Genomic DNA, 17,568 nt, shown 5'->3' with positions numbered 1-17,568 from the left:
CCAAATCGACAAAACTTAAATACAGATCTTTGTTATATTCCCATGCTTTCTCGACTATTTGTCGTAAAGCGAAGATCTGATCCTGACAGCCTCTATTTGGCCTGAATCCAGCTTGTTCTTCACCAAACTTTTCTTCCACAATTCTTCTCAACCGTTTCTCAAGTATACTTGCATAGATCTTCCCAGGAACACTCAGTAGGGAAATACCTCTGTAATTCTCACATTCAGTTTTATTTCCCTTTTTATATATGGGTACTATGAGAGCTCTACTCCAATCATCAGGAATTCGTCCCTCTGTCCAGGCTTTCTGAACTATGCAGTGCAGCCACTGTAAGACTCTTATACCACCATACTTCAGCATTTCTGGTCGAATATCATCTACTCCTGCTGCCTTTCCACATTTCAAGCCTTTGATGGCTTTTTCTACTTCTTTTTCTACTTAAGTATGGATATGTATTCCTGACTGCATGCCTGGTTAGTGTTTTTTACCACTGTGCTGTCATCACTGCTTGTTTCATTTAGCAGTTTTTCAAAGTAGTTACTCCATACTTCAAGGATACCTTTTTCTCCTGTTTTCATGTCACCTTTATCATCTCTAACTCCTTTTACAGCACTCTTTCCTCCATTCCTAAGCTTCTTCAACCACCTCCAGAATATTTTGCCATCTTCTTCATATTTATTTTCTATATTCTTGCCAAACTCCTCCCATGACTTTTGTTTAGCTAGTTTTACACAGTGTTTAGCATTCTTGCATTTGTCTCTGTATTCTCTAAGAGCACAAGCTGACTTATTTGACAGGAACTTTTGATATGCTTTCTTCTTTTCCTTCACTGCCTCTTTAACTTCCTGTGTCCGCCAGGGAGCTCTGATTTTTTTATCCTTTAATATAACCCCACCACATGCCTCTCTGGCAGAATCAATCAATGTTTTCTTCAGAGTTTGCTACTGAATCTAAAGATTTGATTCCTGTTCTCAAACTCTTTCATTTTTTCTTCAATAATCTTTGTGTATTTCAGTCTACAGTTCACATCTGAGAGCTGCTCAACTTTTATTCGCTTTAAAACTTTCTTACATGTTATTCTTTTCAATATGAAATTCAATTTTATCCTGCTCAAGACTAAACAGTGATCACTTCCAATTTCAAATCCTCTGTACACTCTGGTGTCCTGCACCAGGGAGAAAACATCACTATCAACAATAACATAGTCAATGAGACCTTTCTTATTCCTAGCCTCTTCTCTCCATGTGAATTTGTGCACATTTTTATGTTGGAACATGGTGTTAGTAATAACCAGTCCATGTCCTGAGCAGAAATCCAACAAGTATTTGCCATTATTATTAGCTTTGCTCTTTTCTCCAAATTTTCCTAAAATATTTTTGTATGTCTGACAATCATTTCCTACTCTGCTATTTAGATCTCCAACAAGGAACAACTTTTCCTTTTTCATTGTGTCAGTTGCTTTTTGTAAAGCCTCAAAAAATTCCTCCACTTCTACCTTAGTAGAACCTTCTGTGGGACCATAGGCACAAATAGGTCTCATTGTCCAGTTCCCCATTCTTATATTTGTCCACATTACTCTACTTGAGACTGGCTGCCATTCAAGAAGTTTAGCCTTGTATTTTGTGTTGAATACTATGGCTACTCCTTTTCCTTGATTGTCATTGACTGAATATAACATTTTGTATTTATTGCTCAGAAAGATCTCACCAGTTTTTGTCTTTTTTGTTTCAGTCAGTCCTATTTTGTCGATCTGGTACTTATCGAATTCCTCAGCTAGCTCCATTTCTTTGCCATTCAGGCTTCTTATGTTGATAGTACCGATCTTTAACGCTGGTGATGTTGAGTTGGGGTTTGTTTTCAGATTTGTTCCAGTAGCTGACTTTTCGCTGTTTGCCCTGGTTCCCTGGCGAAAACAACGGGGGCCTTGTTTAACCAGGCGACGCCCCAGCCGGAATGAAATTTTGTCATGTTGTACCTGATTTACTATTTAATTGCTCATCACTGCTTTAAATTTAGAAATTACATTGAAAAATATTATAATTAAATTATTTATTTTATTTTATTTTATTTTTTTAAAGCAACACGTTATCATACTTGTAAAACACAGGGGTGGCATGTCACACAAAATTATATATTTTTAAATATTAAATAATAAAACAAAGATTTGCTCCACCTTACAAAAACCTATGTATAAATTCCAATAACATACCTATTTCTTTACATTTTTTTTTTAATTTAAAATATCTTCTTAGTGCGACTTTTGCTGTTGAACTTCTTGGGATAGTTTCTCAATATGCGGCGAATACGCTGTAATTTTCATTTTGAACATGACGAAAGACTCATGTTGTTTAGTAGGTTTCTCAACTTACTTTTAATAAAAATCATATTAGAAAATATTTGCTCACAGAAATATGTCGATCCAAAAATCGACAGAAGTCGAAATGCACATGTTTGAAATCACAGAATGTAAGTGTCCGGTAAACAATTCCACGTGTCAAATACAATCTGATCTTGCTTTTTAAGATCTTCTATTTCAGACCATTTTTTTGTACTGCAAAGGTAGATTTTTGTCTATCCAACTCCTCTAGATCAGCTTCAAGATTTCTAAAGTTTGAATTCCACAAATCCTGGGTTTTCAGGTCCTCTAACTGAAGTTGAAATGCAGCCCCATCAATTCCAGCAAAAGGTAAAAAATTTAATTCGGTAGGATTAATTTCAAGTGGTCGCAATAAAAATGACATAGTTGCCTTGTTCTTTCTAAATTCCTCAAATCTCCCATTAAATGCAGATTGCATATTTACCACAATTTCTTTGAAAAAGGTTAAATTTATGGAATTATTATCAGCTTGTTATTATTGATATTTCTTCAACGTAGGAAAATGTAATAATGTGCATTTTTCTAAGTCTGTCGCAAACAAATATAATTTTTGTTCAAAACGAAATCACTTCTAAGAGCAAAACTGCTGTATTTCCCTTTCCCTGTAGTTTCTTATTTAGTGCATTTAAATGGGAAGTCATATCCACCATAAAGTAGAATTTTTGTAAAATGTAAATAGAATGTAAAGAAGGATTATCGCATATGATTTTAAAGATTTCAAACATGAAAGTATTAAATTTTTCAGCATCGCATGTACTATTTTCAATTGTAAAATATCCTTGACTTAATGTAAAATGTCCTTGCTTAAATGTAAAATGTCCTTAATTTATTGCAAATGCTAAATTTAGGGGTTTTAGTTTCTAATTTAATAAATAACATTCATTTTGCATTATTCAAAAATAGATTGTTTAATAACGAAAAGAGCTGCAATTATTCATTCAAAGAGCCGCAGGTTGCCGACCCCTGATCTAATGGATACAAGAATTCCTTCATCAAAAGAGCTTTGAGTAGTTTTGATATGACTTCCTCTTCAAATACAGAAGAAATAATGTGCATTCCTATCCCTTATGTATTCAGTGGTTTTAAAACTAAAAGTTTTAAAACCACTGAATATTTTTGTTGCCTAAGGAGACGAGTCAGAAAAATATCCACCTTTTTCACTTCTCCTAAGGACAAGCTTCCACATCTTAATTATCCAGGTGTCTACCAGATTCCTTGCTCTTGTGGATTATCTTATTTTGGACAAACAGGAAGGTCTGTCTCTATTCGACTAGAAGACCATCAGTCTTATATTCTGTACCTTAAACCTGAACGGTCTGGACTTGCAGAACATGCCATCTTAACCAGACATAGAGTTCATTGGAAAAAGACAAGAGTCCTTCACAAAAGTCAGTTCCTCATAGAACGGCTTTATAAAGAAACATGTGAAACTTTACTTCACTCTCCTAATGATGGTTTACGTCTATTCCCTTTATGGGAGATAGTACTTTACAAATCAGCTAATCTTTTCTAACTTTTTATTGTATACTAGGCCCCTCCCCTGACGCCTACGGCACCCAAGTGCTTACATATCAATTCATTGTAAAAACTGGTTCTGTTGATAATACAGTCAATTCTTACTATAGCAAAGACCATAGGAACAGTTTGTTATAATGGATAGTTGCTTTAGCGAATTTCCTTTACTTAGCATTGTATCTGTGAAGCTTTAGTCGATATGTTTTAGTAGTTTCTTACAGTCAGTGAATTTGTTATGGGATTCATTCCCTATATTCTAAATAGGGAGTGAATTCATTTTAAAGATGTTAATGAATACCTTGTAACTTAATAATATCCAAATAAAATGAACAAAATAAATAATTCAGTTTTTTTTTTTTTTTTTTTTAATATTCAAATCATTCTGCTATAATGGAATTTTAGCAAATAACATATATAAATAAATAAATAAAAATTACCTCTGGACATTTGCATTCTGTTTTTACTGCTGAATGTCAATTCAGGATAGTCTCGCCAATAGAAATCCTCATAAAGTTCAAGTCTTAGATCTCTATATATTTCCACATAATAGAGTTAGCATTAAAAAATCTGAATTTTATGTAATATTTTCATTAATACATATATTTATCTAGATATAAAAGTTCTTACTTATAAAATGTAAGTGTTAAGAAATAATATGAAATTATCAGAAACAGCCAAATAAGTTAGCTTACATACTGTAGAATCCATTATCATTTGAAACAAATGCGGTAATCTATCAAAAGCATTTACAAAGTCTGAGTATACTACTGTGTATCCATCTCCCATGTCCAATGCTGTGGTCACTTTGTAATAAGTAGATTATTAAAGCATGATCTCCCTTTAGCAAATCCATGCTGTGCATCAAAGTTATACCATTGCTGTCAACCCAATCCTGGATCCTGATTCTCGTCAGTCTTTACAACACTAACCACAACAAATGACATACAGATTAGCCTATAATTTGATGCTTGAATTTTGTCACCTCCTTTATAAAGGAGGTGACAAAATTCAAGATTATACTGCTTTATGAAGTGGTACAATCTTGCTTCCTTCCACTCCTCTGGAACTTGACCCAACGTAAGACTCATATTAAAAAAATATGTCAAGGCAGATGTCAACTTGCTGGCACATCCCATATATAGGTTTCAAATTATTATTATTATTATCATCCACTTTCCAACATACAAAACACACAGAACAACAAAACCACTACAATCACTGAGGCTGAAACAATACGATACCTTGGAGTTTACTTCGATGCAGATATGAACTGGAATAGCCACATAAACCATCTACACAACAAACTCCGAACAATAAGTGGCAAACTCTACAGGTTAAAAAACATAGTTCCCATATGCCTAAAAACACTAATATACAAAGCACTATGCCAAAATATACTAAGATACGCTATAACAACGTATGCTTTCTGCGCACCCTACAAATTAAATAGATTAATGTCGCTACAATACAAAATGACAAGACTGATCTTTTGGGAACAAAGAGAAAATCACGACCTTATAAACATTGCAATGTCAGAACACAAAATACTGACAGCAAAACATTTATGTCACTATGCAACTTTGCTAAAACATTATTTCGATGCCAACTACAGGACAGTCAGAAATACTTACCGAATAACAAGACCTCAGACTACTAATTATATCGCATATAAATACAATAATCACTACGGAAAGGCCACGCGAAACTTCTACATCCCAGACATGATAAACAAATTATCTTTTGAATACAGAAAACCTTACAAATTACAATAGCCTGAAAAGAGCTCTAAGTACATATTATGAACGAGAAACACGCACCTAAAATACCATACAAATTTAATGAAACACAATATATTCGTTCAGGCTTCCAGTTCAGTGATGCATCAATGCATTCCAAGTTATTGTGCGTGCGTGCGTGCGTGCATGTGTGAGTGCGCATGCGCGAATTTCTCAATCACAGTTTTCGCAGCTTCCCAACACAGCAAAAAAAAAAGAAAAAAAAAAAAAAAAAAACATAATAACCAACCGGTGTCATCCTCAGATAAGCTTACATATAAGCTTCGAGGATGAAAGCAAAGAAATTAGTTCTCATCCAAGATGTATCATATGTAACCAAATGCATGTAATGTACGTATCACATGAAAACCAATGTATGTAACGTATGTATTATATGTAAACCAATGTACGTAATGTAAGTATCATATGTAATCAAATGTAAGTAATGTATCATATGTAATCAAAAGTATGTAATGTATATAATAACCATAACAAATGTATGCAATGTAATAAAAAAAAAATTTTTTTTTAATTATTATTATTATAACAAAAGACCAACATAAAGTCAGAAACTCATCAAGAGATGTTATACATCACTCACTCACATCAGATCATACCCTCTTGAATTTATTCACATTATCTGCACTCACAACTTCTAAAGGCAAGCCATTCCCAGTCATGCACGCACATTATGAAAGAAAAATCAAGCTCTCATCCCTTTCTTGATTACGTAAATGCTTCAACTTCCATGAATGCCCTCTTGTCCTCTCTCTCCACAACCCCCCATAAGTGAAAAATTCCATCTATTGGTATCCTGTATGACCCGTTCAGAAGTTTGTAGGTGTCGATCATATCATCCCTCTTTTTCCTCTTTGCTTAAGTTGAACCCTGTCCACCTTATCTGCATCACCTCAAAAACCAGTGAGATCTGTGCCCAACAGACCCTCTGAGTTATATTCAGAAATTTTGCTATATGACTTTTGAACTTATCTACTAAAATTCCAAGATCCCAGATTGGTCAGTTTCTTCTAGCATAATCCTACCAAAATAATATACCACTGGATATCTCATTCCACCAACATGCATAACTTTACATTTACTAATACTGAACTGACATTTATTTTCACATGCCTGCAATTCCAACTTATTCAAATCATTCTGCAAGTACTGCATGTCAGCTGAATTCCTGATTACCCTACCTATCTCTGATTAATTAACAAATGGCTGTATGTCGCCTGTTAAATCCTTCCCAATATCATTAATTTAAAGACTGAATAACAATGGACCAGGGAATGATCCATAAGGTAGGGAGCTGAAGTAACTCAAACATGACCTTTCCTTAGTAAACCCATGCTGTTCATTGCAAAGTATAGATTCTCTGTCAACCCATTTCTGTGCATAATCTCTTACCAACTTTTTACAAATCTTCACTAAAACTTTTCAAAATCTTCATCACCAGATAACTGATAGGTCTGTAGTTAGGTGGGTCATTCTTTGCACCGCCCTTTTGCAATCGGGTTATCATACATTTCTTCCTCTTCTGAGACTCAAATTATTCAGCCAGGTCAAATGAACAGCCAATTCAGCTGAACATTCTTTTAAAATCCATGCTTAACATCTCTATTCACACATCAGATTGACAGTTTTAGGGAAAATGGATACTCATTAGTTGAAATAATGGAGCTCTCGATCTACATATTAGAGATGTTCTACAGGATTCAAATCTGCTAGTACATATCCATTGTGGCTGATCAGCTACAGATGGTAGAGGTATCTTATCAGTAGGTTATGTGATGAGCTATTTTATTGGCATTATCTGAGAATTGTATGCCAACTATGAATGATTTGCAGTGACACTGACTTGGAGGTCAGTTTGACAGCCATGTTCCCAAATTTGCCAGATATGCTGACATCTGCAAAGTCTGTTTCACATCTGACCTACCACTCTCTGCAGCAATACGGCACGCCATATTGCTGCAGGCCATTACTGGCTGTAAAGACAATTGTGCCACCTAGGAAAATAATCAACATTAAGGTACCCGATTAGCTGCAATGGATAGGTGCTATTAGCACGGGCACTATCATCTACAAGTACGCTCTGAGAAATTCCCAATAAAGTGATCCCATAATGCTGCCACTTCATGCTAGGCAATGATGTCAGAGTGATTCCTCTCTTGCAATTTGCACCTAACCCTCCACTTACTTATCCACATGGCATAGGTGGAAATGCAATCTTCTGAAAAGGAAGCATTTTTTCACACCTTTCAACAATTCGATGAAATCTCTTGGATGCAAACCATATGTAGTCAATTAAGCATAAGCATGGTATCTTGACAGGACACCTGTTGTGGAGAAGGATATGTTGGATTGTGGCAGGGAAACACAAACAATTCAATAGATTTTGTCTATGGGTTTGCAGAAAGCAGGACAACCTACAATTTTCACAAATATTATTGCATATGGAGAAGCCACCATTTTCCCAGCAACTGCTGTCCTTTTCAATAACTTTACACTCTTGAATCATCTTAACTACATAATCATCTTAGCACTGAATAAGCAGTTTACAATACTGACTGTTTCCTGGATGCTTCCCACCCTTCATCCAGTACTTTAGAATCATGCCTTTTCAGAGTACATTAGATCGTATTACTTGTCTATGTCAATCAGCAACTTTGAAGCAATAGTATATTCTATAGTATAGTCTATAATAAAACATGCTATAGATGACAGAGTTATAACATCGAGTTTTCCTGGAGCAAAAATTAAAAATATAACGCAAGTAATTCAAAAACAGAAAAGAAAAGTAAATGAAATCATAGTTGTAGTAGGTACGAATGATTTAACTGGCGATAAGTTCAGTATGAGAGAGGACATGAAAGGGTTGCTGGAAGAGGCAAGAGTGAAGAGTGAGAAATTGAAAATCGTTAGTATTTTACCTCGCTATGATAAAAATGAATTAAAAAGAAGGGCTATAGCAAACAATTCGATGCATAGGCTATGTAGAAAGAATGGATGTGAGTTTTTGGATGTGTGGAATGAGTTTGAAGGAAGATTGGATTTGTATAAGAGGGATGGCCTACACCTGAATGCATTTGGTATCAGGAGTCTGGAAAAATTAATAACTGGCATGAGACCTAACACAGAGAGTCAGGGAAACTGACTATATATTTACTAATTTTTATATATATATACTAATTTTATATACTAATATATATATATATATATATATATATATATATATACATACACGAATTTTTTTCGAAGATTGCAATTTTTCCCCGAACTATGCAGCAAAATCTGGTGGACCGAAGTCTTAGCGCCCCTAGGCGATTGCCTAGGTTCGCAGTAGAATTCTTCTCATGAGATTCTACTGCTACCAGACCAGGGTAGCAGTAGAATCTCATGAGAAGAATGAAAATGCATTTATTGAGCTGTTGCAGGACAACTTCCTCAAGCAGCATGTGACAGAAGGAACTCCAAGTCAAAGAGTGTTAGATTTGATTATAGTGTCAGAGGGTGTTTCAGTTAAAGACTTAATATTTTGCCTCCAGTCAGTGACAGTGATCATGCAGTACTCACTTGGGAAGAGACTAAGTTTATGAATGTTCCATTTAGAAAATGGTTACATGCTGAACTACAAAGGAAGAAATTATGACCAACTGAGGAGTATACTGAGTTCCGTGGAATGGGATCGGTTGCTGGATGGAAAGAATATCAACAGTGCATGGGAAGCATTTAAACAATACTTAAATGATGAGATATCAGAATGTGTCCCGAGAGTTCAAAGAATAAATAGAGCAGGAGTCAAATGGATGTGTAATCTTATTAAGCAAGAGATTCATAAGAAAAAGACGATGTGTAAACAATACTGTTTGCATAAGGATGACATCCGTTATGAACGTTATAAGCAGCAGGCTAGAATAGTCACAACTGTTGTACAGAAAGCAAAGTCTGATTATGAAAACAAAGTGGTTCTCTGCATGCTAAAGACAACCCACAAGAATTCTATCGATATGCTGCAAGTAAAAGAAAGAATGAATATGAAAGAATAACTCTTCTAAATCCAGATGGCACGAGGGTTACAAATGCAGAAGAGGTTGTTCAGTTAATGAGTGTCCATTTTGTTAAAAGCTATCAACCTGGTGAATGCAACATTGAGCTCACTGTAACCTCTTCACCTAGATGAAGAAATGCAGGTGTGTGAGGCCGAGGTATTAGAGATGTTGCACAAAACTGAATAAAAATTCAGCAATAGGGACTGGTGGAATAGCACGTGTGATAAAAGAGTGTTCAGCTGAAGCCATTCCTTTGACCAGGATGCTTAATACGAGTCTCAGAACAGGGAAGATTCTGCAGGAATGTATGGTAATTCCATTGCACAAAGTGGTGCAAACACTGATGTATCCAACTATCAACCAATTAGTGTCTCAGGAGTGGTGGTGAAGATTTTGGAAAAATTGGTTAGGGCCCACATTCAGAAATGGGTTGACAGTGAATCTCTACTTTGCAATGAACAACATGGGTTTACTAAGGGAAGCATGTTTTAGCAACTTGCTCACATTCTATAACAATGTTACCATTGAACTAGAGAAGGGGAATGGACACACCATGATACTTTTGGATTTTTGACAGAATACAGCATGGAAGATGGCTGCATAAATTGGAGAAAATGGGTTTGGGTTATACAACATTAACATGGATAAGAAGATGGTTGACTGACAGATATCACAAAGTGGTATACAGGGGATATGAGTCTGCAAGGTTTAAGGTAACAAGTGGTGTACCACAAGGATCAGTGCTTGGTCCACTGTTATTCAATCTGTACATTAATGATACTGGGAAGGATTTGACAAGCAGCATACAGTTATTTGCTGATGATGCAAAGATAGGTAGGGTAATCAGGAATGCTGCTGATATGCAGTCTTTGCAGAATGATTTCAATAGGCTGGAATCGTGGGCATGGAAAAATTGGTGTCAGTAAATGTAAAGTCATTCACATCAGCATGATTGATATCCAATGTCGTATGATATTGGTGGGATTAGGCTAGAAGAAACTGATGAGGCTAGGGAACTTGGACTGTAAATAGATAGGGAGTTGAAGTTTAGGGGGCCATGTGGCAAAGATTGCAAATACAACTCAAAAGATAATTGCAATGTCGAAACGAATGTTCACATGTAAAGATAAGGATGTATTTTGTCTCTTTACAAGGTCTTGATAAGACCTCACTTGGACTATTGTGCGCAGGTCTGGTCTGCTGGTTTCCGTTGTGATTCTGATATACTGGAGAGAGTACAAAGGAGAGTGTTAAAAATGATATCAGGATTGTGAATACTGATTAAGAAGACAGATTGAGAATTTGTAGACTGCAGACACTAGCAAACAGGAGAAAAAGGGGTGATGTGATTGAGACTTACAAACTTCTGAAAAGATCATACAGGATTTCAATTGATGGAATTTTTCAATTTATGGAGAGTGGGGAAAGGACGAAAGGGACATCCTTGGAAGCTGAGAATGATGGTCGCCAAGAAGGGTGTGAGGGCTAGATTTTTCTCTCAGAGGGTGGTGCGTGATTGAAATGGATTGCCATTGGATGTTGTGAGCACAAGCAGTGTGAACGAATTCAAGAATAAGTATGACAGCTGGTATGTGTGTGTAGTATGTGGCCTCCCTTGATGAGTCTCTGACTCCCTGGAGTACTCTCTTAATAATAATAATAATAATAAAAATACAAACTTATTTAATACTGACCATTTACAAACAAACTTACATTATAGCCTACCAGTTTCACCAGCAAACTGTCTGGCTTTTTCAAGGTGTTTACGGAAAGACAAAAACTAGTAAATGCAAATTGAAAGGAACAAAAAAACATTGTAAACCAACTAGTAGCTAAGGTTACACGTTTGTGTGACAGAGAGGACTTATTGTTCTTATTCATTATCACGCATGCGTGTTTGTTGTAAACGTGTAATGTGATTACTGGCTAGCTGTAGTTCAGATTGATTTAGAGAGAGCATCAGGTTTTTCCACGAACTGTTTAGGATTGCACCCTGATTTCTGTTGAGGTTTCCGCCGGTTATTAACACTATTGCAGCTTCCTTGAATGAACAGAATCCTATATCTAGAATAGTCAACATTTTGTAAATAAATTCCAAGCCATTAAGATTGCACCAACAGACATGCTAGCCAGTCTAGATGTTGTATCCCTTTTCACCAATGTACTAGTAGAAGAGGTAATAAACATCATCCAAGATCTCTTTCCTCTAGACATCACACAGATGTTTAGACACTGCCTTCAATCTAATTTCTTCAAGGTTAACAACACCATATACCAACAATTAGAAGCCCACTATCACCATCTTGTGCAGACCTTTTCATGGAAAAACTTGAAAAAGAAATTTTCTCCACAATCTCCCCTAGACCATCTACATGGTGGAGATACGCTGACAATATCTTCATTATATGGCAAGACAGCTTAGAAACCTAAAATCGTTTGTGGATAAAATCAACTCAATACATAACAAGATAAAATTCACTCTGGAAATGGAAAACAACAACCAACTTCATTTTTTAGACATCTTGATAAAGAAACAATCAAATAGTGTCAAATTATCTATTTACAGAAAGCCTACAGATACTGGAAGATATCTTCATTATACTACAAACCATCACAAGACACACAAACTGAGCATTATCCACATGTTGAAAAATAGGGCCAGAAAGTTTATATCAGCAGAGGAGGATACACAGACTGAACTCTCACTAATAGCCAACACATTATCACAAAATGGATATCCTCAAAACATCATAAAAAAATATCTATACAGTGACAACCCCAGACAAGAAGAATCATGCTCCCAGCACATTTCTACTGTAGTGATCCCTTTCATCAAGTCAATTTCTTATCAAATAGCCAGAATACTAAGAGCCTACAACATCAGAGTGGTCTTCAAACCAACCACCAGCATCAGACAAGTTTTAGGATCCCCAAAAGATAAGGTGCCATTCTACAAATATCCAGGAGTATATTACATTCCTTGCTCCTGTGGTCTTGCCTACATCGGACAAACTTCACAGAGTTTAGAAATCAGACAAAAAGAACATGTTGGTGATGTAAACCACAACAGAAGTATCTCTTCCGGCTTAGCACATCATTTCTGTACGTCTAACCACACGATAGAGTGGCAAAACAGCTCCATGCCATATCTGGATGACGACTACAGACATTGTTTATTCGAGGAAGCCACAATAGTGTTAATAACTGGCAGAAACCTCAACAGAAATCAGGGTGCAATCCTAAACAGTTCGTGGAAATACCTGATGCTCTCTCTAAATCAATCTGAACTATAGCTAGCCAGTAATCACATTACACGTTTACAACAAACACGCATGCGTGATAATGAATAAGAACAATAAGTCCTCTCTGTCACGCAAACGTGTAACCTTAGCTACTAGTTGGTTTACAATGTTTTTTTGTTCCTTTCAATTTGCATTTACTAGTTTTTATGTCTTTCCGTAAACACCTTGAAAAAGCCAGACAGTTTGCAGGTGATACTGGTAGGCTATAATGTAAGTTTGTTTGTAAATTGTCAGTATTAAATAAGTTTGTATTTTAATTATAAAATTACCAAATATGTTTAGTTTAAACAATTAATACTAATAATAATATTCCACACCTCCAGTATCATCACAGTGCTACCTATCAGGTGGGGAATGGCTGATTATGAAAGAACTGGAGTGGTCATATTTTGAATGGACTATGCACATAGATATTTGAACTAATAAAATAAATCTAAAATTTTGAAGATCATGCTAAAACATTTAAGAATTAACAGGTTTTCTATATTGCCAATTGGAAACATATAAGAAATGCTTTCTGTTCTCACTTATTTTTTATGAATGTCATTTAAAAAGTAAAAAATGAAATTCTACTAGCAAGTGAATACAGTTTAATATAATAAGCCTATATAAAATGCATATCATATAACTTTATACTGTTATTGCATGCCTGTCATAATATTTGAAAATCTCTACCTTTTAAGTGAAAAGAAGGTCCTACACTTTCAAGGTCTTTTCATTTCTCAATTTATGTTAGTTCATAACATAAATTGAGATGTAAAATGTAACATTTTCATGGAGTACTACCATAATATCCTATCAAGAATCCTAGCAGGTACATATCAGGAATTCGATGCTCCCAACTACACCCTTACTTAGTTTCTAGGGATGATTGCACTTGCCACTGGTGGCAAGGTACCCTAATTATTACCCCGAAAGTTATCTTGGTTATGGACAAATTCTCCAAATTTTCTACTCATCATGAGATTCAATACTCTCACCCAAAAGATAGTTCCCATCACATGCTGCTTTAGTTAACAGTCTCTCAGTAGTGTATTAATTCTATTTCCTTTCTATATTCCTTTCCAATCTATGTTCTTATAGTTGAAGTACTCCACAATGATTACTAGCTCTGTGTTCATTGGCAATGCATATCATCCATATTCCTTTGGCCTACAGCAGCAACCAACTATATATTGTCCTATTGGCTTTTATCTTATATCAAATAGCTTCAGGTCAAATTCACTACTTTTCTTTATTGTTTGCAACTTTCTGTTGTCATTAGCAACACAATTCCCTCCACTCCTATTCCCCCCCCCCCCTCTCTCTCTCACTCTTTTCTAGATAGCTAATTCCAAATCCACTTAGTTGCAATCCATCAGGCATATTAAAGTCCTTTTGTTCATCATATTCACTCCAAACATCTGAAAGCTTTAATCATGCGGAGGTTTTTCTGTGGTTAAGAAGTCCAATCGAATTATTTCGGTTTTGTGACCACATTTTTATTAATAAAAGACTTTTTTTTTAAACTAAACAAGTACTAAAAAACAAACCCGACAAGTTTCGTTAGTCATCAGACTAACATCTTCAGAGGTAAAGATAACTAACAGTTTAAAGCACAAACTATAAGAAATTACGAAAAAAAAACAAGTTCATTTGTTGGTATTATGAACATCAAAAAAAGTTCGTTAAAAAACCGAATAACAGATCTATACAACCGTTAATACATGTTAGCTGGAAAAATGCTATTTGATGTCGCGTTCTGTGGTTCATGGTGAACTGGGTAAATTTTTGATAAGGAACAGTAAAAGGAACAGAGTAGCTAACAACTAAATCAAAATTCCAAACTTAGTCCAACAGAGCTGTACTTCACATGACAAAGACACCGAAGCATGGAAAAAGACCAGGCTGTTGACATTGAAACTGATGAGAACTATCTATACAGTCCTCCAATCTTCAGCAAACAAGTAGGTCTGTGGAAATAGCAAATGCTTCTGAATGTGAATCAGTGGCTTTCAAACCATTTAATGAAGTAAGCTGTTGTCTAGGCACTTTGCATTTCAAGCTATTATTAACAACTATGATCCTCTTGTTAATTATTCTGAGTAAAAGAAAGCAAATGATCCTATAATTCAGGGTTTCTCAAACTGTGTTCCGCAGAAGGTAAATAGGTGTTCCGCGAGAAGTTCTGGAATTTGTCATTTTAGTTTTCTAAGCATTTTTCATGAATAAATATTTTATAGTAAAAATATTCTCAGGAGAATAATATTCGTGAATATGTCGAAAAGCTCAGACCCACAACACCTAATAACATCTGTGTATCGTTAATTTTCACACATCGAACCTTCCAACATTTGGGAAAGGGAATGCCGCTGTTTATGACGGGTCATAAAAATTGCCTGCAAGCTCATTACAACAATTGGTGTCATATTCTCCGTTCTCAAAACTGAAGGAAATGACATCTGTGTAGCAAATGTCAGTGACCAGGCAGCATATTTTTAAACATGGACATATTCATGAATTATCGTTAATTTTCACACATTGAATCTTTCAACAATCGGGAAAGAGAATACCGCCGTTTATGACCAATTATAAATATTGCCTGCAAGCCGATTACGACAATGGGCGGCATGTTCTCAAAACTGAACGAAATAACATCTGCATTGCAAATGTTAGTGACTAATCAGCAAGGAAGTATAAAGAAAATTTTTCCACTGAAATTGAAGATCAAGGTAGTCTGTATCTGGTTCTCAAATCTATTACTACTGAATACTTTCTTCGCAAGTTCGTATTGCAGTGTGTAAGTGCTTGTTCTGAAACCGGAGTGCCGTGATTTTTTTTTAAAAGTAATAGGAATACAGAGTTAAAATCTGATATGAATAAGAGACAAGGCACTTTGTTTGATTTTGGTATTAAGAAATCTCTTATTGAAGGTGTTTATGACGGAGCAGATAGCGAGTCATCCACCTCAAGCCCACGAAGATCTCCAGGATGTACAAAAGGAGGGGAAAACTACCAGCACACAGAAGAAAACGTCTGCATTCACTCGTAAGTACTTATAATAATATTATAAATATATTTGGTGATCAGAATGGGATATGTCAATGAAAATCAGCACAAATTAATTTAATGATGTTTGCCCGAAGAAACTATGACATGCCACAAGATTTCATTAGTCTGGTGATTGGTAATTGATTTTAATGTAATTTATATTTGTCAACATGCCACACCCTATACACAAGTGTACTAATACTCTTTATGATTATGCAATAATTAATTATTAATACTTATGTTAATGTATGAACTTGAAAAACTTTTGGAAAGTATTTACGAGTAAATTTGTTTGGACCGGGCCCTTGGAAAAAAAGAAATCAGCTAACACCTTTTTATTCCCGTATATAGAGAGTAGGCGAGGCGGCTCTTAAAAAAGAATTCTAACTCTTTAAACTAATTTTATAATTAATATCTGATTTATTTCGAACTGTTTATTTTTTGTTACTGAACATTTTATCAAATCATTCTTATTACAATTGCTTTTACATTATTTGATACAGTTTAGTACTTTTCTTACAAGTTTACTTTTGAGTGTTGCAGTCTTTTTTTACTATTTTGCATTATTCATTTACTTTTATATTATTCGACATTTCTTATTTATAATCTTATTGTTTTTCATACTAAAGTTACCTTTACAACACAATTCTATTTGTTTTTATTATAGCTCTGACAAATATTGGAATTTGAATATTATTGAAAAAATACCCATGGATCCTTGTTTAAAGACAGGAACTTTAACACAAGGAGGAGCAAGTACTTCTGCTGACACATCTACTCGTATGATTGGAGAAGATATGGAATTGCAAACTGCGGTTTCTTCAAAAGCTAATATTAAAGAACAAGAGTCATCTAAGAACAGACCAAAACGGAAGTACCATGAAAGTTATTTAAATTATGGATTTACATGTATTGGCAATACACATGCTCGTGATGCAATGTGTGTTTTATGTAATAAAATACTAGTAAACAGTTCTTTGGCTCCAGCTAAACTTCGTAGGCACTTCGAAACAAAACACACTGATTACAAAGGAAAAGATATACACTTTTTTAAGAGACGACGTGACTCGCTTGAAAAATCTAAACTTCAAATGGCTACAACTGCTACAACTGAAAATGCAACAGAGGCATCTTTTCACGTGAGTTACCGCATTGCACTTCATGATGAAGCTCATACAATTGGTGAGACGCTAATTAAGCCTTTTGTGAAAGACATTGTATCATGCATGTTAAATGAGCAGGTTACTAAAAAAATAGATGCAGTACAATTATCAAATGATACTGTTTCACGCCGCATCAAATATCTTTCTGCTGACATAGAAAAAGAGCTAATTCGTCGACTTAGACTTTGCAGCGAATATTCATTGCAAATGGATGAATCTACAGATGTTGCAGGACTCGCTGTATTACTAGTGTTTGTTCGTTACATATTTGATAAAAGTATTGAAGAAGATTTACTCATGTGCGAATATCTACAAGAAAAAACTACCGAAGAAGATATATTCAACTGTAT

The 17,568-nt window shown here is 35.2% G+C and overlaps 1 protein-coding gene across 4 annotated transcripts in view; it reads right to left on the bottom strand.

Annotated features, from left to right (window-relative positions):
* shtd (anaphase promoting complex subunit 1) overlaps positions 1-17,568 on the bottom strand; it is an 844,012-nt gene that overhangs the window by 526,105 nt on the left and 300,339 nt on the right. For all 4 annotated transcript variants that reach the window (XM_090401046.1, XM_090401047.1, XM_090401049.1 and 1 more), the window contains one exon: positions 4,331-4,422. In XM_090401046.1, coding sequence (XP_090257172.1) covers positions 4,331-4,422 — 92 coding nt within the window. The remainder of the gene's footprint in view (positions 1-4,330; positions 4,423-17,568) is intronic.

Source organism: Typopeltis vanoorti, chromosome 11 (genome assembly GCF_054136105.1).
Source record: "Typopeltis vanoorti isolate ZY-2024b chromosome 11, IOZ_Tvanoo_1.0, whole genome shotgun sequence".
Classification (NCBI taxonomy): Eukaryota; Metazoa; Arthropoda; class Arachnida; order Uropygi; family Thelyphonidae; genus Typopeltis; species Typopeltis vanoorti.
This window is presented reverse-complemented; position numbering and strand designations above follow the sequence as displayed.